The sequence below is a fragment of the Jaculus jaculus genome, chromosome 18, assembly GCF_020740685.1.
Source record: "Jaculus jaculus isolate mJacJac1 chromosome 18, mJacJac1.mat.Y.cur, whole genome shotgun sequence".
NCBI classification, from domain to species: domain Eukaryota; kingdom Metazoa; phylum Chordata; class Mammalia; order Rodentia; family Dipodidae; genus Jaculus; species Jaculus jaculus.
Genome location: NC_059119.1, coordinates 29,188,815 through 29,209,687, shown reverse-complemented (window position 1 = coordinate 29,209,687; position 20,873 = coordinate 29,188,815). Strand labels below are relative to the sequence as shown.

Here is a 20,873-nt window from a genome sequence, read left to right as displayed (position 1 = left end):
AATGAAGAGGTGATGGGTTGCTAGTATAAACTGGGAAACCTGGAATTTTCTGTGAGAGCTATGAATGTTGATTAATCGCCTGGAGTAGGATTAATTGTACAATTCATCATGTTCACCCTAGAATGAAGCCTGCTTTCTATAAACTGATTCAACCATGACCTCTGGACAAGCCAGCGAGGGGGTCTCAGTGGTGGCAAGTGTGATGGCTGTGGGGCTTCCAGCCCCAGGAAGTCATGGCTAGGCCTCTCCTGCCTTCACAATGTATGCTTGTGAAGCCACTCATGTGGCCCATGGGGGAAGGTGCATCCTACATCCCTATGGATTGTTCTAGAATCCTGGCCATTCTAGCACAGCTCATGCTGGGACCCCAAGTCTCGCACCCCAGCCCAGTATGCATCACTCCTCTACACTCTTCCCACCAACCAGTAATATTCCTGGAGTTGAGGTGGGGAAGAAAGACAGTTAAGGGGCGGTGACAGCTCAGAGTCATATAGCAGGCTAAGGTCCTACGTCTCACTCCCCTGCCCCACACTAGGTGACAAGGGAGCCTGAACGGGCTGCTTCAGGTCAAGGAGTGTCTCTAGACAGACCTCCACTGGGTGACACGCGGGTTGGGGGGCGAGAAACGGAAGGCAGAGGCACAGCCGAGAAAAGGCCATCAGGAGGACAATCTGCTTGCAGAAGGCCCCCGAGTTCCAGGTGGTAAAATGCTGGAGCCTGGTTTGCATATTTCAAAGTTCACTTTCATGAAGACAGAATTCTAAGAGGCATATTGGGAAATACAGCCTTACATCCTGAGCTGCAGTTGGCCCAGTCAGAGATGACGGTGGTTGGCAGAGGATGTTGGTGGAGGCGGGGGTCGGGGGAAGAAGGCAGAAGGTGGGGTGGAGAGATATTTGGAAAACAGACTTGGGGAGTATGTGGGTGACAGAATGGATGAATCCAGAATGACTCCCACAGAGATGGCTTAGCCATTAAGGCATTTGTCTGCGAAGCCAAAGGACCTAGATTCAACTCCCCAGGATCCACCTAAGCCAAATGCACAAGGGGGTGCATGCATCTGGAGTTCCTTTGCAGTGGTTGGAGGCCACGAAACACCCATTCTCTATCTGCCTCTTTCTCCTTCTCTCTCTCAAATATATAAATAAATCAACTATTTAAAATAATAATAATAAAAAGAATGAGTCCCAAATATTTAAACAGACCAACTTGGCGGGGGGGCACTGCTTACATGCCCTGATCAAGGCTGGGAAGAGGAGTGAGGACAGAGTCACACTACAGTGGCTTACATGGCTGGATAAAAGCAGGTGGAGAATAACAGTTGCAACCTCATAATCTCCCTCACCTACCTTGCTCTCAGTAGCTCTGCCCTGCAGCTCCTTTGAACCCCAGATCCCTGAGCCGCACCTTAGATCAGTTCCGTGACTGAGACATCTTTCATCTTCTGAAGTTTGATTCACATTTTAAACCCAGTTCAGGTGGCCCCAGTCCATGCGACTTGCTTCGGTCATGCTATAGCCCTCTGGATTCCCAGAAAGCCATGCCCCCCTCCAGAGCACTTCTCTAACCAGAGCACAGGCATGTTTGCCTTTGCTCACCTGTAGAAGGCCAGCTGGAGGGCCACCTGGATGAAGGCATCAGGGCTGTATTTCTGCTTCTTAATGAACGCTTTCCCATAGTTCTCAAACTTATAAACAACGAAATCGAGATTTTTTACTATTCTGCAGAAGAAAAAGAAAGAGACGTTGCATGCGAAACAGGATGTGCGCATCTCATCTCAGAGCCCAGCCAGGTTCTTTGAGCCTGAACCCTGTCCCAGGGATCCAGAAGGTGAGGACACAGTGTCTGTCCTCCAAAACTGCACTGGCACGTCAGAGATGAGCCTTCCCCTGCGCAGGTGGCAGGAGGCATGTCGAAGCACAACCTCTGAGCCCCGTGGGGCACGGGCCCTTCTGAGGGAGGCGTGCCTGCCTGCAGTGCTGAGGACCGGAGGCAAGGGAAGGAGAGACATTGCATAGGATGAGCCCTGCCCACAGACCCACCGGCTGCCCTCAAAGCAGGCCTGAATGTGGCTGAATGACGAGGAACAGGAGTTCTCTGTCCCTTTGGACCCTCAGCTGGTCTCACAGAGCTCATTTCTGAGTTGGCCATCACCCAAACTCATCCTACGGTGCAATGGGGAACAAGCGCCTGGAGCCCGGCTGCTCGCCATGGTCACCCAGTAGGGGCTGGGACTTCCTACCCTTTACCAGTGACTGAAAGTCCATTTCATCCAGCACTGCGGCTGGGCCTCCCATGGCATGCCTGGGGTTTTGTCATAGGAAAGTTGCCTGTTTCCACATGGAAACTCCTGGGCCACTGTCCTATGGGCCAGCCGCCTCCTTCATTACAAGTCTAGGGCCGGGGCTGACTGTCACTGCAGCAACACTGTCAAGGCGCATACCATTCCCCGCCCCCAGCCAGGTGTCAGGGCAAAGCCCTGGGGTCAACCTGCCCCCACTCACACCGCTGCTGAGACTTGGTGTGCCCGCCTGTCCCTTTTTGAATCACTCCTACTTCACTGGGTCCAGCTCTTAGAAGCCAGCCAGGTGCTAGGGACCTAAAAAGATTCTCACCTTTTTGGCTATTGCCATGGTAATTTAGAACCACCCACCCTCCCACCATCCAGGTTCTGCTTATCTAGCCCTCCATGGCTGCTCAGGACTCCATGGCTCCTTGAGATCCCCCACTTACTCCTTACCCTACGGTCTGAAAGGCTGGGCAACTTGGGGACACATGGGGCTGGCTCAGAGTCTGTCTTCCCTGGGACTTGCTGACCCCCGCCCCCTCTGGCTCCTTCCTCTGGCCATCCACTTACCCTGGAAGCCTCTAAGGCTGAGATGTTGTATCATTACCATAAAAACAAACAAAGAAAAAAAAAACCCTCCAAGTGCGGTGGCACATGCTTTTAATCCCAGCACTTGGGAGGCAGAGGGGTTGCCATGAGTTCGAGGCCACCCTGAGACAGCACAAAGCACGGCCTTGTCAAAAACAAAACAAAACAAAACAACCCTGAAACCTCTCCACACTCCACTGAAACTTGGCAGCAGTTACCAATTGAATGGTCATCTCCATCCCTGGACAGTCTGACTACATTCTGTGCTGATCACCTGTGCTGTTCCCACAGTCTCCTCACTGGCTCCGAACCCATGCACCAAATCCACGGGGGACTCCTTGCCACAAGGCAGGGCAAGCAGAAGACCCTCTTTACAGCCCGGCCCCTACTTTTTTTGTGTCCCCATTCTGGCTATCCTCTCATTCTGGACCCCAGATCTTTAAGAACCTGTAGAGACTTAAACTACCTTTCTACTGATGCTCTAGCTACATTGCAAGCAGCTAATGGCTCTTCAAAGCCCTTTCTCACTGTCCAGGTAGAGTTCTGCCCTCAAGTCTCTCTAGGTTCATGTCCACATGCCTCTCTCCAGCTTGGGCACATCTTGCCTCGCGCATGGTGTAGTCTTGGGTCTGCGTCCTGCACCGCAGTACGAAGGACACACGCCGCTTGGCACATTCACTTCTGTGTTTGCAGAGCCTCACCGCGGGTCTGGCCCACCCTGGCACTGATGCGTTTGATGAGTGATTGAGTGCCTGTGTTTGTGCTCTGGAAAGGCATGTGGCTCTCCTGTTCCTCCTGCCTGCCTCGGGTCAGGTCCGTTATGGCCTGATCCAGCCCCTCCCTTGGGGAAAAGGCCCCTTGTCAAGTTGCAGCGTAAACTCAAGCAAATTGAAATAGCTTGGATTCAAATGACCTATTCAAAGCAGTTGTTTATTGCTGCCTCTGAGCAGAGGGTGATTTCCCAGCCTTGACTCTGCTCAGTCAGGTGAAACCCGCAGGATTAAAAAAAAAAAAGAAAAGAGCCCCGCGTTTGCATTTTATGGAAATGATGGATACTTCTGGCAAGGTTATTTCCTGAGAGCTGTAAACTCCTCTGGAGTTTGACTCCATTTCCATGAAAGGTGCAGGTGGGTGGACCTCAGGAGTCTTCCGGAAACTTCTAGCATGCCTGCGGAGGGAGGGAAGGGCTTATAGATGGACCCTGATGAAACTATGGCTCCCTCTCACCGTTGAAGTTTTTCTGCCGAGGAAGCTAGGTGGCCTTGAATTTCTGGCGAGCATTTCCACCTCAGCCTCCGGGGGGCGGGCAGCTCACTGACTGAGTCAGCTCGGACCAGCTTCTTGCTGCTCTTCATCCTGCAGACACAAAGGGGGGTGACCTCCTGAGACCCTGAGATCTAGAGGACAACATCGCTTTCCCCCTGTGCAGTCACCTTGGCTGCTGGTGTGTACGGTCTTGGAGTTTCAGGGGGTCTGATCCACACCCTGAACCACTGAGGAGATAGATGAGTACTTCAAAGCTTAGAGAGACCACCTAAATCAGCGAGTGGCAGAACTTGGATCCTCTCCACTTCCACCTGACTCCAAAGTACATCATTTAGTTTCATGTGTCATGATGTCAAGCCACGGTCCACCAATGCTTATAGAAGACTTGGAGAGAAACGTAGCAGCAAGCTAGCTTGTCCTGTCTCCAAAGGTTTGCTTGGGGGTCTCAGTGACTCCAAAGACTTTTGTGGAAGAGACTGAGAATCTACATACAAGAAGACACTAGAAGGGAGTGAGGGAAACTGTGAACGCTGGCAGGAATGCAGTGTGTTTAAGGACAGAGAAGCAACCCTGTAGCCCCATGAGTACAGGTTGGGGAGAACCCAGGCCAGGTCGGAGGGGTCCCTGTGTGGAGGAACTGTCATTCAACCACTGCTGACTCAGAGCAAAATAACAGGCTTGATCTGCACCCCACCCCCATCAAAATGGATGTTCCTTGGTATTCTTCGCTCCATCTCTTCCCAACTGCCATATGCCTCTCGCCCATTCTGCTCCTTCCATCTGAGGCCCATAAAGCTCATTTTGCTATATTCAAGCTTCCCTCCCCCACCCTGCCCCAAACCCCTGTTCCTCTTTACACACTGACGTTCTCCCCGCTCGGCCTGACGGCGCTCTGTGGTCTTCCTCCGCTCTGCCCCACACTCACAGGTGTTTCAGCAGGTGCTCCGTGCACTGCACCAAGACGATGCCATCGAATGGAGAGTGCTCACACACCACGCCACAGGTGCCATCTCGGCCCACCACGAACTGCAATAGGGAAGAGACGACTCTAGAGGCAGTGCTTCAAACCAGGCCCTGGGCCTAGGTTAGGGGCTGCCTGGCCTTTCAGGGGGAACTTCTCCTCCGGGGCCACCAAGGTTTATTAGCTCCTGAAAAGAATGCTGCAGGTGTCTGCCATTGCTCTCAACCTTCCCACGGGGCTCCAGGAAGTGACCAGCTGTATCAGTCCACGGGTTCCAAGTGAACTCAAACCAAGTCTATGATCTCTGTCCCCGATCTGAGCAAGCTCTCAGAACTGTTCGCCCCTCGGCTGCACACACAGCACACCCCCATCCCGCACTACTTTTCATGACTGTACCTGACAGGCTGTCACTGTCTTGGCCATTTTATGCCCAGCATCCAAACCGAGTGTCCACCCCAGAGCAGATGCTGGGTAATTATACCAAGCAAGTGAGTGAAATGTACCAATCTGATTTGGACGGGAAGCAGATTTCTAAGTCCCTTAGTGGGAAAGGTGTATGGAGAATGCTTTGTTAGCTGCTGTCATCCAAGGGCTGCCGTCATGTTGCTGGAGGATGGGGTGCAGGGGCTGGGAAAACTTAGATCAGACCCTCTGAATCCCTGGACTTGAGGTTACGCTCACTGAAACCAGCCCAGTAAAGCAGCTCACAGGACTGAGGGGAGAATTAGAAGAGAAAGTACGTGAAGGAGCCACAGGCAGTTTGAAATGATTTTACAAACACTGCGTTGAGCTAACCTGGGAATGGAACATACTCAGGGCACAAAAGAAGAAATAATGAAGAAGACAAAGGTTGGCTCCTTGAGGGTCACCTATGTGAGGTAGGCTACCTGGTAGCTCTTCTCACTCAGGAGATGCCAGCACATCTGTGGTAAATGAGCAAACAAGCAAACAAACGAATAGGCTCTTAAGTTTTCTTTACTGAAATCCCTTCTTGGGGACCACAGCACACACAATCTGAGCAGCCTCTCGTTTCTTCCCCAGGCTCTGCTCTCTACCTCAGACATGGGAATCTATTTTTATATCTGATGAGTTAATTTTTATTTATCTCAGAAAGAGAATGAGTATGGGCATGCCAGGGCCTCCTGCCTCTGCAAACCAACTCCAGACATACAGGGCACTTTGTGCATCTGGCTTTATGTGGGTACTGGGGAATCGAACCCAGGTCATTAGGCTTTGCAAGCAAGTACCTTTAACCATTAAGCCATCTCCCATGCCCCAGATGCTGAGTTTTTTTTTTTTTTCTTTTTTAGGCAGGGTCTCACTCTAGCCCAAGCTAGCCTGGAATTCACTACATAGTCTCAGGCTGGTCTCGAACTCATGGTGATTCTCCTACCTTTGCCTCCTGAGTGCTGGGATTAAGGCGTGCACCACCACGCCCAACTGAAATCACTTTTTATAAAATACTTTTCATGTAGATGGAGCAGAGATTGTTATTTTATTTTATTTATTTGCAAGGAGAGAGAAAGAATGGGCACACCAGGGCCTCCTGTCACTGCAAATGAACTCCAGGTGCATGCACCATTTTGTGCATCTGGCTTTACGTGGCTACTGGGGAATTGAACCTATCAGCCTTTAGCCTTTGTAATCAAGAGCCTTAACCACTGAGCCATCTCTCAAGTCCAATGCTGGAATGTTAATATTAGTCAACCACCCAACACACTTCTCACAGTGTCTCTAAAAATGCACTCCCTGTTGGCTCTTCTCTCTCTCCCCCAGCCATCTCTTCCTTTCTGCACGGAGACCCACTCTCCATCCTGTCAAATTCAGGTCCTTGGAGCCTCATCAGGATCACTGGCTTATCTAGTGCCTGCCCTGTCTACAAGATGGATGTGGAGGCCAGCACAGACAGGAAGAAGGCTTAAGCTCACTTCCACATTAGCACCTTTCTGCCCCTATCATTCAAAGGAAGAAAGGAAAATGAGTCTTAAAAAAAAAAAAAAAAAAAACTGCTCCCAAGGCTTACTATGTTCCGTGTGCTGAACATTCATTATATTATTTCATTTCCACAGCTGCTCTGTGAAAGATTAAAAGCCATTAGCACCACTGCAGAGGCTAAACAGCCAGCACAGCTGCAGGAAAACCCATCAGAAATTACAGAATCAATATGCAAACCAATAAAAAGGATAACCCGTGGAACACAGGGATGGAGGGGGGAAAATGAGATGCTGCTGGGACACGCTCACAGAGGGGCACTATGCCACACAAAACGGAGAGGCAGTTTGCTGGCTCCTTTATATGGTCCTTTATATGGAGGGGTGGTGGTGGTGCTGAAAATAAACAAGATGTTAGGGGAAGAAAGGGTGGAAGTCAGAGATGAATTGGCCACCTCGCCCTTGTGTGTGTGGTTATTTTTCTCCAGGCCAGTGTAAGAGATTGTCATGTTTCTAGGCTGAGGCCACGTGAAAGCAAAGTTAGGAATCATTTGATTTCTTGTGTCAGGACTTATCTTCAGGGGTGATACTGGACTGCCCTGCTTCTCGGGGATTATGGAAGGTGTGTTCAAATGGACAGACTGAGTGACGGGTGTTCAGAAAAACTGGCATCATTGGTCCAGACCTGAATCATGATGAATGTGTTGAGGATTTGCTGGTTGGGCCTGTGTATGTGGAATATACCTAGGTGACCTTGTGTCCTGCACCAGGGCAGGACAGCGAAGGACTCTCTCAATTGGCTTCTGCCACTTGCTCTGGAGAAATAGCACTAGCCAGTCCCGTGGTGACACCAACGTCACAGGCTAGGTGACAGAGGACAGAAAAGGCACCTGCTCACATGCTTGTGGCCAGCTAGTGGCACGGCCGTGTTAAGTTCCAGGCCACGGGAGGAGAGGGGCCTTACCTGCAAGGACTTGTCGTACCAGCGGTTTGCCCCGTTCTTGCTGCACCCTCCACCATGAAGGAGCTGGAGTGCCCTGTGGGTGTCACTGAGGTCACCAGAGCCTGGGGCGTCCAGGCACACCAGGCAGATGCAGCGCTCAATCATGTCCAGCGAGTCCCGGTTGGTGGAATCTACAGGACAGGCAAGCATGCCCTCAGGCCTGGAGGGCACCCGGAGCATCCCACGTCCTGCAGGCAACTTGCTTGCCCTGAGTGGACAGGACAGTCATCTGAGCTGTCCTGAACCTCTGTTCTGCCCCAGGTCTCCTGCAGGAGTCCTGCCTTCCGGCTGAGGCCAGTTCTGCCCCAGTGTGGGGCCACTGACCCTGCCTTCCAGGATGAAGAGAGACACTTGGACCCTCAGACCAGCTATGCCAGAGGCCAGACTCCCATTCCCCTGCTCAGCAGTGCCCTCCACCCTTGAGACCCCTGAGCCGTATCTGTGTATGTTATCAGCTATGACTTCCCAGCATGTGTTGCTGAAAAATTTAAACTAGGCTATTTCCCATGAAAACATGAAGGAAAGATATTGCTTGCCCTCCAGTACCCCCCAGATGTTGGTTCAGAGTCAGAGTTGTGGGCAGAAGGGCCGGGCTGCCGCTGACCACAGGATGAGCTGGTGGGGGTTCCTTTGCACATGACATTCACTCATCAGGACAAGCGGATCTTGGAGCTCAGACCTGGCCTCAGCTTGCACAAAAACCCAGTTTCCAGAGCCAGGCGTGGTGGTGCATGCCTTTAATCCCAGCACTTGGGAGATAGGAGGATCGCTGTGAGTTTGAGGCCATCCTGAAACTACATAGTGAATTCCAAGTCAGCCTGGGCTAGAGTGAGACCCTACCTTGAAAAAAAGAGAAAACACCCAGTCTCTAGGACCTCCTACTAGATGCGGGGGAGTCATGCAGTCCTCAGTCCCCAGAGAATCCTCCCTCCTGTGCCACGGGACACCTTGTCTAGAGACAAGGATGGCTCCTCAGAAGGGAATGTCAGACCCACAGGATCTGACTTCCTATGGGGACAATGGATGTGTGTTTCTTCCTGACACGTAGAACTGGGCCAGTTGGGTGGGCTCACTGATGCCCCCGCCAGGCACAGGGAAATTTGTGAACATGCCTGCTGTTGTGGCTGCTCCATTCCCCCTTCTTGGTTATGGTATTTCTCTACCATCCCATGGTCTGGGTGTAGATGACCCAGTTTTAGCTTTAAAGTTCACTAAAATTGAAAAAGCTGACCTTCAACTAAAGCAAGATTTTGGGCCTAAAATTCTAAGGAGCTGCTCACTCCCAGACCCAAGGGAGATTCTGAGCTTGGTGTTGGATGTAGAGATAGGACGAGGGGCAGGGGCTCCAGCTCCCTGGGCAGGGGCGAGAGCGCCCCCTGTGTGAGAAGATGGGAGCATGGCATTAGACACCAGTACGCATGGCGACTGAGGTTTTTAGCTTCATGCCACTGCTTTCCTGCTTCCAGGACTGTTAGCTTGGCCCACGGACTACCAGTTAAAGCTATGCATTCTAGCCTCTCTGACAACTAGGTTGGAGCAAGAGCTCAGTGCTGCAAGCGTGATCTGCCGGCAGGAAGCTAAGAGCCTGCTTCGTGACAGCTTCGGGAAACCTCCTTAAAGGGAACTAGCACGTGCTTGTTGCTTCTCTTCCCCACCTTCTTCCATGCTGCTGCTTGGGACCCAAAGCAAGTGCTGTTCCTCTCGCTTCCATTTTTTCCTTCTTTTGAGATGTACAGTGTGGTGGGTTAACCCCTAATTCCTTCCCAGGTCTAGTATCTTCTGGAAATACAGCCACCTATGCTGCTCCCTGTGGTCCCCGTGGGATGTCTCCTGGTTCATGAGAGATGTCTGTGGATGTGCTATTCCCGTTTTTTTTTTTTTTTTTAAAAAAACCTGGAGGGAGTAATTGTATCTCACAGCAGGACTTCCAGCTCTGGAAAGTCAGCCTGCCCCCATCCATTCCCTTCTGCCTAGGAGGAGCTCTAGGGAAGCTCAGACTTCCAGGACTCTCAGGACCCATATGGGGCCATGATGACTCACGGCCTTCCGTATGGCTCTTGGCTTTCCTGCCTCAGTCTGACTTCAGGTCATAACCCTAAAGGTAAGTGAGAGTTAGATGGTGCCATGGGGGAGAGTACCCCTTTTCTTTTTTCTTTTGGCTTTTCAAGGTAGGGTCTCACTAGCCCAGGCTGACCTGGAATTCACTATGTAGTCTCAGGGTAGCCTCGAACTCATGGCGATCCTTCTACCTCTGCCTCCTAAGTGCTGGAATTAAAGGCATGTGCCATGATGCTCAGCTAAAGGGTGCCCCCCTTTTTTAAGCAACCTGGGCATGGTGCAGGCACCTCATCACCCTTATCAATTTTCAATAGTTCTGACTCTGCCCATGAGGGAGAAAACAAACTCCTAAGCCACGTCCGAGGCTCTATGGTTCACCCCTCTGCTCCCTGAATCTAGCACAGACCTAATGGGCTACCTCCTGCCACTGTCTGGATGCCTATGCATAGCTCCTGTCCTCACCATTCTGTAGGTTATTCCAGGGCTGCAACCGGCTCCTACTCCACCAATCAGAGCCCTGCTGATAAACCCTCCCCAGGCTCCCTAGCCATCTAACAGTTCCCTGGACCATCTGCAGCCTGCTCCATGAAGACATGGAAGCTCAACTCTGGTCCATCAAGCTGGCCTCAGTCAGCTCCTAAGGCTGTGGCTGCGTCACTCTTCCCTGTTCCCACTTCCTCCAATTCACAGTGTGTGACCCTGCCCCTATCCCCAGCCCAGGAAAGTGCCACTGTCTAGCAGGTGAAACGCCCTTCGAAGAGACTCTGGTCTGATTCTTTTCCCTGATATGGGCTCATTGAGCATGAGGGTTCTACTTTAAGTTGGCAAAAGAAAGCATCCACAGCTGGTAATGAACTTCAGGGTCCTTCCCTGGGTCTGGCCCCGGGTGAGGCTAAAGTTTGTGTTCCCAGCTTAAGGGGAACCTGAAATAGCTCAGCAGACCCTTGGGAGGACAGGAAGCTGTCAGCTTTTGGGCATCAAGCTTTGTAGGTACATGGGGGGTGTGAATGAGGTATGGTAGTTTGAATGGATGTCTTCCAATAGATTTGGTTTTATTAAAGCTTTTTGGATTTTCAGCTGCCTGGTCACTGTGGGCAGATGCTAGCATCCAGCCATAAGGTGTGTTTAGGACTTCCAGCCTAAAGATATGCAAAGTGCTTCCGCTCTGCCTGGGGTTCCTGGAATGCGCTTGCTTATTGTTGTTGGTGGTATTTCTCTCTGAGCAGACCTATGAAAGGGGAGGAGCCAGCTTCTCCTGCCATTACGGAACATCCCCTGGGTCTATGAGCTTCAGTAAAACCACTGCCTCTCATAAACTGTGCCTGGCTTGGAAGTTCATCCCAGCAACGCGAAGCTGACTATGACATAAGATAAGGCTCAGAATAGAGTAGGGATTCCCTCCCCGCTGCAAGGTTCTCCCCACGCTGCCTCTCTTCTCCTTGGGCTGCATCCCCACGGTGCTCAACCTTGTACCCTGCAGAGGGCGAAAGGTTCCCTTGGACTTCCAGACATGGGGATGGGTGCTTGCCCAGACTTGGGTCACATTCAGATAGAGAGGAAGATAGAGACAGGTAGGAAGGAGACACCAGATGGGACCCTCAGGAGGGCTGGAAGCAGACCCCAGCCTTCTAGATGGAGCTTGTGGGTAAAGGCTACAGGATTCAGCGAGGTTGGAGGAACACAATGATGTGAGGTTATTAGCCAGCTCTTGCTGTTCCAGGAACCCATCTAAGCAAGCATAGTGATGAATATTATGATCATGCCTCATTTGCTGGCAAGGAACAAAGAAACTAAATGGCCTGACCATGGGACACCTCCAAGGTCTCCCTTAACAATGGTGGCCGAGGGCTGGGGAAATGGCTCAGTGGATAAAGCACTTGCTGCCCCTGAGCCTGGATCCCCAAAACCTATGTTAAAAACGTGGAAACTGTGGTGGGCTTCTGTGATCCCAGCATGCCTATGGCAAGATGGGAGGTGAAAATAGGAGGATTTCCCAGAAGCCTGTGGGCCGGCTAGTCTGGGGAATAGAACTGTAATCAGTGACAGACCCTGCCTCCAATGTGGTAGGCAGCATGGAACAATACCCAAAGTCTCCTTCTGACCTTCATACACACACTTGTGTGCCTGCACTCACACACCTGAACACACATGCACACACACATCCTACACACATACAACAAAAACTAGGGGTTGGTAATAGCCACTTAGTAACCAGAGTAATCTGGGTTTGATCACAGACAAAACAACACAATCCTATGTTGGAAACAGAATACAAGGGCCAAAAGACACCAGATTCAGGGATGAGGACTTCAGCCTGAAACAACAGAAGAATCTGGGACCAAGCCGGTGTAGCCAGGAAGATGGAGGTAATAGTGAAGGCTTGGTGTATACCTCTTCTATCTGGGCAGGACAAGGCTGGCAGCAAGAAGCCTCAGTAGCCTGGCCTCCTCCAGGGAGGAGAGAAGGATTTCTGAGGAGGCCTCACCATCAGGTTCAGGGCCCAGCAGCTCTGGTGCCACCCAACAAAAACCAGGTCCCGGATCATTAGACAGGGTGAAATGGGAGCAGGAGAGCAGAGCCAGGGAGCCAAGTGGCCTTGCAAATGAAGTCCCCCGCGTGCAAGTGCTGATCGGTCAGATGCTGACAAGTTTATCACGCAAGGCAGAAAATGAACTACACCCAAACTCATCTACCATGACTCTGGCCCAAATGTAATGGAAACATGGGGTGGAGGGCTGGAGGCTCACGGCAGAAGCCATTTGTCTTGTGGCTTCCTCATGGAGCTCACTGGAGCTCTCGTAATGTGGTGAATCAATCCTCCTCAAGGAGCACCTGCTTAATAGTGAGAAGTAGGAGTCGGGTAATGAGCAGAGCTTGCCTGACACCCATACCTGGAGGCTGACGGCTTCAGTGGTGTGGAAACTCCATAGGCCCGGAGGCCTTGAGAGAGCCAAGGCTACAGTTAGAGGTTGGAAGCTGACAGACTGGCAGAGGTGAGCAAAGAAACACACCTAGTTCCTCTGCCTTTGAAGGGTGCTGTTCTCTCACCTGCACACCTGTACACGCACTTGTCCAGCCCTCTCTGGGACACCTCCCTCTTCTGATCTGTTACCAGAGACTAGGTACAAGTCAGATTTCTACTGTGTAGGCTCCACGCGGCAGCACATACTCTAAAGAGACAGAGCTTCTAGAGACACAGTGCTTTTAAGCCTTTGTCATGCCATTCCTCCCTAGGTCAAGAGATTTCATCGCCTTTTGGGAGGTAAATTTCCCACCACACCGCATCTCATGTATTTCCCTATTCCATGGCTCAGAGGAGGTGATCTTAATGTGTTGACTGGAGTTACCAAAATATCCTTTAAAAAAAATCTCAAAAGGGGACTGAAGAGATGACATAGTGGTTAAGGCGATTGCCTGCAAAGCCAAAAGACCCAGGTTCGATTCCCAGTGACCACATAAGCCAGATGCACAAGGTGGTGCATGTGACTGGAGTTTGTTTGCAGCAGCTGGTGTGCCCATTTTCTCTCTCTCTGAAACTTCTCTCTCTTTCAAACAAATAAAAAATAAAATAAAATCTCAAGCGCTAACTGGAGAGATGGTTTAACGATTAAGAGCACTTCCTGCGCAAGCATGAGGTCCTGAGGAGGTCTGAGAGACCACTGGAGTCAGATCATCAGGACCCCCACACAAACAGCTAGGCATGGCCACGCACGTCTGTTATCCTAGTCCTGTGGGGGGCACACACCGGAGAACCACCAGGGCTCACAGGGTGTGGGCCGCAGCGGTGGGGGAGGGGCAGCAAGCTGAAGGATCAGTAAGAGACTGGACCAAGAAAGAATGGGTGAAAGAGGGATGGAGCAGGACGCCCCACATTCCCCTCCGGCCCCCCAAAGTGAAGGTGAGCACACCCTGCAGAGAGTGCACAGAGCACCACATGAGTACATGTATGTGCACACCACACACCAGCCTGCGCCGCCCCACCACACACGCGTGTACATGCACACACGCCACCCCGCACCCCACCACACATGCGTGCGCACACACACAGGGGCATGCACACACGCGTGTGTGCACACACACACAAATCTCAAGGAGAGGTTTGCACTTTCAGGACTTGGCTTTTCTCTTTTGTTTCTACCAAAAGCCCTGGACACTGTATTTGAAACAAGCATAAGAAGACTCTAGAAGATGGAACGAGGAAAGCAGACCAGACAGGGGCCCTAGGATCTCAAAGATGACATAGTTACAGACCCTTTTTGGGTGTGCTGGGCTGAAATGCACCCTCTGCAAAACCATACATTCAAAATCTAGCCTCCATGATGACTATATTTTGAGACATCTATTAAAGTGGTAATTAAGGGGCTAGAGATATGGCTTAGGGGTTAAGGCGCATGCCAGAGAAGCCTAAGAACTCAGGTTCAACTCTCCAGTTCCCATGTAAGCCAGATGCACAGATGGCACATATGTCTGGAGTTCGTTTGCAGTGGCTTGAGGCCGTGACGGGCCTATTCTCTCTCTCTCTCTCCATATATATATATATATATATATATATATATTATATATATTATATATCATATATTATATATATGTATATATAATATATATAGAATATAGAATATATATAAATATATATATTTATCCCTCTCTATTTCTCCTTCTCTCTCAAATAAATAATTTTTAAAAATAATGATAATAAAGTGGTCATTAAGGTTAAGTGAAGTACTATGGTGGGGCTCTGATTCTACAGGACTCCTAAACACACAAAAAAAGAGACACCAAGGGGGTGTCCACAGAGAGAGGGTCTCCAAGCACAACCACCCTTGCTGACACCTTGATCTTGGACTAGCAGACTGTAACTTAGAAAGATATTTTTGTCAGCCGGGCATGGTGGCCCATGCCTTTAATCCCTCAGGAGGCAGAGGTAGGAGGATCGCTGTGAGTTCAAGGCCACCCTGAGACTACGTAGTGAATTCCAGGTCAGCCTGGGCCAGAGTGAGACCCTACCTTGAAAAAAAACAAACAAACAAAACAAAACAGAGAACAAAACAAAAATGAGATATTTTTGTCATTTCAGCCACCCAGGGTGTGGTGTTTGTGTTATCGCGTCCCAAGTAAACTGACACACAGGGATTTTCCCCACCATATCTAAGCTCTAAAGCAGACAAAAACAAAAAATCCTGCAACATGTAAAAACAAAAACAAATGAAGATGCACGATAAAACCGCTACACACCTGTGATCTCTACCCAAAGGACCAGAAAAGGAGCATCCTAGCAAGCCAAAAAAAAAACAACTCTTAGGTAATAGCCATTTTACAAAAGTTAGCCAAATACGACAGAAGTTACCAGCGGCCCTACACACATGCATAACCCGACCTCATCCGCAGCCGGCTGTTAGCCAGGCCAACTGGGAAAGCCTTGCCTGCTGTCACTGTGTGTGCTGAGGCGCATCTGGTCTTACAGGGCTGCGGGGCTTCCGTTTCCACCTCGTGGTGACCAGTCCTCCTGACCCTCTCCCTCGCAGCATCCACAATGACCATGCAGAGAGCCTGCACCCCCATGCCGCAGTCATAAGGATGCCCTGGATTTCTACCTTCACCTGAGTGGAATGAGAGAACCTCAGCCCCCCCTTCACCTGCTGCGCAAACGCTCCGTTTAGATAACATCCAGAAGCCTCACAACACAGAAGACCCAACTTTTACCAGGAAATCACTCATCGCGTCAAGAACTAGGAAAGTTTTCACTTGACTGAGATGAAAGAATAAACTATGGGATAAATATTTTTAGATCAATAATTATAAAAGTGCAGCCATAAGAAATTTTGACTACCTGTGAGAGAGATGAACAAAGTAGAAAGTATAGAAAAAAATAGAATAAAATGTGAAGAACATCCAGAAAATTTAGAAGTTAAAAATATAATAGCAATATAAAAGGCTCAGAGTGGGGCTGAGGAGATGGCTCAGCAATTAAAGGCATTTGCTTGCAAAGACTATAGACATGGGTTTGCTTCCCTAGTGCCATAAACAGTTGGACACAAAGGTTGGGGGGTCGTGTGTCTGGAGTTTGTTTATGGGGTAGAAAGGCGAATCAGTGAACTTGAAGATGGAATAGCAGAAACTGGCCAACTTGAACAACAGAGAGAAAATAGACTGAAAAAAAAAGTGATCAGAGCCTAAGGCGTCCGTGACATAAAAGATGTAACATGCATGCCATCAAATTCCCAGAAGCAAGAGAAAATGAGAGCAGAACAGAAAGTCCATACAGAAACAATGGCTAAAATCTCCCCCCAAATTGGCAAAAGACAAATATAAAGATCTGAGAAGCTAACAACCCCAGATGGCATAAGTTAAAAGGAATATATATCAATACATGTCATAGTTAAATTTTTGAAAACAAAAGACAAGAGACATTTTCAAAGCAGTAAGAAAGAAGTGACTATCTGGAGAAGAAAAACAATTAGAAGGATGGCAGATTCCATATGAAAAACTATGGAGGCTGGAAGGAAGTGACACATTTCCAAGTTCCCAGATCAAAGAACTGTTAACACAGAATTCTGTATCCAGACAAAATGTTGTTAAGAAATGAAAGAGAAATCAAAACTTAAAAACAACAACAACAACAAAAAAAAAACCTAGGGCTGGTGTGTTAGAGAACTTGCCTAGCATGTATGAGGCTCTGTTTGATCCCTGGGAGAGAGAGAGATTGGGGGAGGAAAAGGGAGGATACAGAAGAGAGAGATTATATATAGCATGCCTATCCTAAAAACTGACTAAAGGGGGCTGGAGACATGGCTTAGAGGTTAAGGTACTTGCCTGTGAAGCCTAAGGACTCAGGTTTTTTTTTTGTTTTTTTTTTTTTTAGTTTTTGTTTATTTTTATTTGTTTATTTGAGAGTGACAGACAGAAAGAGGCAGATATAATAGAGAGAATGGGCGCGCCTAGGCCTCCAGCCACTGCAAACGAACTCCAGACATGTGTACCCCCTTGAACATCTGGCTAATGTGGGTCCTGGGGAATTGAGCTTCGAACTGGGGTCCTTAGGCTTCACAGGCAAGCACTTAACCGCTAAGCTATCTCTCCAGCCCAGGACTCAGGTTTGATTCCCCAGGACCCACGTTAGCCAGATGCCCAAGGTAGCACATGCATCTGAAGTTCATTTGCAGTGGCTAGAGGCCCTGACACACCCATTCTTTCTCTCTCTCTCTTTTTCTGTCTCTCTCTCAGGTAAGTAAATAAAATAAAAATTAATAAATAAAGGAAGTTCCCTTATAAAAGGAGATGAGGGCTGGAGAGATGGCTTAACAGTTAAGGCACTTGCCTGCAAAGCCAAAGGACCCAGGTTCAATTCCCCAAGACCCAGATAAGTCAGATGGACAAGGTGGCGCATGTGTCATGCACAAGGTGGCGCATGAGCCTGGAGTTCGTCTGCAGTGGCTGGAGGCCCTGGTGCACCCATTCTCCATCTCTATCTGCCTCTTTCTCTCTCCATATCTCTCTCAAATAAATAAATAAAAATTTATAAAAAGTTATGAAATAAGAGTCATTGGAATGCTATAAGGGAAGAAATAACATTGAAACAAGTAAAAATATGAGCACAAAAATTTGTTTTCATTTGAGTTTTCAAATTATACTTTGGTATTGAAACAAAAATAACTGGTATGGTTCTAAATATTTATGAAGAAATTGCTTAAGATGATTATATTGTAAATAGGGGAGACTAAAATGATAGAAATGGTAGTAAGTCTTCTGATCTACACCAGAATTGGCTTATTCAATACCAATACGCTCTGATCAGTTGCACATACTTAAGGTAATATTTACATGAATTGCTGGAAAAAGCTATACAAACAGACAACACTAAAACACTATACATACTTAAAATAGAATTCTTTTTTAATATTTTTAAATGTGTTTATTTATTTGAGAGAGATGGAGAGAAAGAAGCAGATAGAGAGAGAGAGAGAGAATGGGCATGCCAGGGCCTCTACCTTTTGCAAGTGACCTCCAAACACATGTGCCACCTTGTGCATCTGACTTATGTGGGTACTGTTGAATTGAACCTGGGTCCTTTGTCTTTGCAGGCAAGCACCTTAACCACTAAGCCATTTCTCCAGCCCTAAAGTAGAATTCTTATTTTCTGAGGGGGGGGGGAAGCCCCACAGACTGGCTTTTTTTTTTTTTTCGAGGTAGGGTCTCACGCTAGTCCAGGCTAACCTGGAATTCACTATGTAGTCTCAGGGTGGCCTTGAACTAACTGTAATCCTCCTACCTCTGCATCCCAAATGCTGGGATTAAAGGTGTCCGCCACCATGCCCGGCTTCAGACTGGCTTTTTTTAATGCAAGAGAGTGAGAGCGCGAGAGAGAATTGGCATGCCAGGGCCTCTAGCCACTGCAGGTGCATGCATCCCCTTGGGCGCAAGTGTGACCTTGAGCACTTGCATCACCTTGTGTGTCTGGCTTATGTGGGATCTAGAGAGTTGAACATGAGTCCTTAGACTTTTCAGGTAAGAGCCTTAACGGCTCAGCCATCTCTCCAGCCCTAACATAGAATTCTTAAACATAACCATGCAATCCACAGGGAAACAAGAATAGGGAAACCAGAAAAAAAATTAATAATGAAAACTAAAATAAAGTAGAAGTTATACCTAAGCATAATAATAATAATAATTATAATTATAAATAATCTAAATATTCCAATTAAAAATAGGTATTGAAAGGTTGGGGAAATGGCTTAGCAGTTAAGGCATTTGCCTGTGAAGCCTAAGGACCCCGGTTCAATTCCCAAGGACCCATGCAAGCCAGATGCACAAGGTGGCGCATGCTTCTTGAGTTCATTTGCAGCAGCTGAATGCCTTGGTACACCCATTCATGTACAAACAAATAAATTAAAAAATGTGTAAATAAAATGTGAGAGATGGGTTAATGGTTAAGGTGCTTGCCCAGGAAACCTAAGGACCCATGTTCAACTCCCCAGGTACCATGTAAGCCAGACACAAAAGGTGACACAAGATGTACAAGGTCTCACATGTGCACATGGTGGCACATGTGTCTGGAGTTTGATTGCAGTGACTGGAGACCCTAGTGAGCCAATTCTCTCTCTCCATGATATATATATATTAAATATATATATATATATATATAATATTATATATATCCATATATAAATGAAAGAAAAATTAAACACTCTTAAGAAAACTAAATAAAGGGGGAGGGGCAGAGTGATGACTGAGCAGTTAAGGCACATTCCTGCAAGGCCTAAGGACCCAGGTTCAATTCCCTATGACCCACATAAGACAGATGCACAAGGTGGCACAGGCGTCTCCAGTTCCTTTGCAGTAGCTGGAGGCCCTGGTGCACCCATTCTATTTGCCTCTTTCTCTTTCCCTTTCTTTATGTTCTCACTCCCTCTCAAATAAATAAATAAATAAATATTTTTTTAAAAAAAAAGAAACTAAATACAGGATACAGTTACCAAGCTGACACAGCAGTTCTAATGCATATGCAGCAAACACACCAGAAAATATGTGAAGCAAACACAGAGCTGCAAGGAGGGATGCATGCATGCACTGTTGTACTTGGAGACGTCAGTCCTTCCCTGCCAGACACCCACAGGACAACTAGACACAAATTCAGTGAGGACACAGAAGAATCTGGCACCACTCACCAACTGGATAGATTTGACATTTATTATAAATTTGCCCAATCACAGACGAATAGATATCCTTTTCAAACAACCATTAAACATCTGCCAAGATAGACTATATTCAGGGCCATGAAACAACCCTCACCAAACTAAGTAGCATTGGAATAATACTAAGATGTGTTTGTTCTCTGACTATGATGGAAGCAAAGCAGAAGGAAATGACAGGAAAATCCCAAATGTTTGGAAATTAAAAACCACATTTGTAAATGTTCCATGGCTCAAAAGTGGTGGCTCTTAAGGAAAATTGTAATGATATTCAACAACAAATGAAAACATACCAATATCAAAAGTATCATAAGGGCTGGTGAGATGGCTTAAGGTTAAGCACTTGCCTGTAAAGCTTAAGGACCCCGGTTCAAGTATCGATTCCCCAGGACCCACATAAACCAGATGCACAAGGTGGCGCATGCATCGGGAGTTCTTTTGCACTAGCTGGAGGCCCTTGGGCACCCATTCTCTCTCTTCCTCTTTCTCTCTCTCTGTCGGTCACTCTCAAATAAGTAAAAATAAAGAAAAAAGTTATCATAAGCTGGAGAGATGGCTTAGCATTTAAGGTACTTGCTTGCAAAGCCAAAGGACCCAGGTTCAATTCCCCAGGACCCATGTAAGCCAGATACACAAGGTGGCGCATGTATCTGGAGTTCATTTGTAGTGGCTAGAGACCCTAACATGCTCTCTCTCTCTCTCTCTCCCTCTCTACCTTCTTTCTTCTTTCTCTCAAATAATTTTTTAAATTTAATTATTTATTTTCAATCAGAGAGAGAGAGAATGGGCACACCAGGACCTCTAGCCACTACAAACAAACTCCAGATGCATGTGCCACTTGTGCATCTGGATTATATGGGTAATGAGGAATCAAGCCTGGGCCCGTTGGCTTCTCAGGCAAATGCCTTAACCACTAAGCCATTTTTCCAGCCCAAAATAAAATATTTTTAAAAATGTTATCAGATACAGCTAAAGCAATGAGAGGGAAATTTAAAGGGCTAAATGCTTAGCAAATCAAAGGGAGAGGGGGAGAGGAAAAGAGGGAGGGAAGAGAGAAATAGGCAGACAGAGACAGAGAGAAAGAGAGAGACAG

At 48.1% G+C, this 20,873-nt stretch overlaps 1 protein-coding gene across 1 annotated transcript in view; it reads right to left on the bottom strand.

Annotated features, from left to right (window-relative positions):
• Nucleotides 1-20,873, bottom strand: part of Chat (choline O-acetyltransferase) — a 56,326-nt gene that overhangs the window by 9,943 nt on the left and 25,510 nt on the right. Inside the window, exons 8-11 of the mRNA XM_004657846.2 lie at nucleotides 7,998-8,167; nucleotides 5,067-5,167; nucleotides 4,103-4,231; nucleotides 1,599-1,721 (exon numbers count right to left, since the gene is read on the bottom strand). Of these exons, the coding sequence (XP_004657903.2) occupies nucleotides 1,599-1,721; nucleotides 4,103-4,231; nucleotides 5,067-5,167; nucleotides 7,998-8,167 (523 nt within the window). The remainder of the gene's footprint in view (nucleotides 1-1,598; nucleotides 1,722-4,102; nucleotides 4,232-5,066; nucleotides 5,168-7,997; nucleotides 8,168-20,873) is intronic.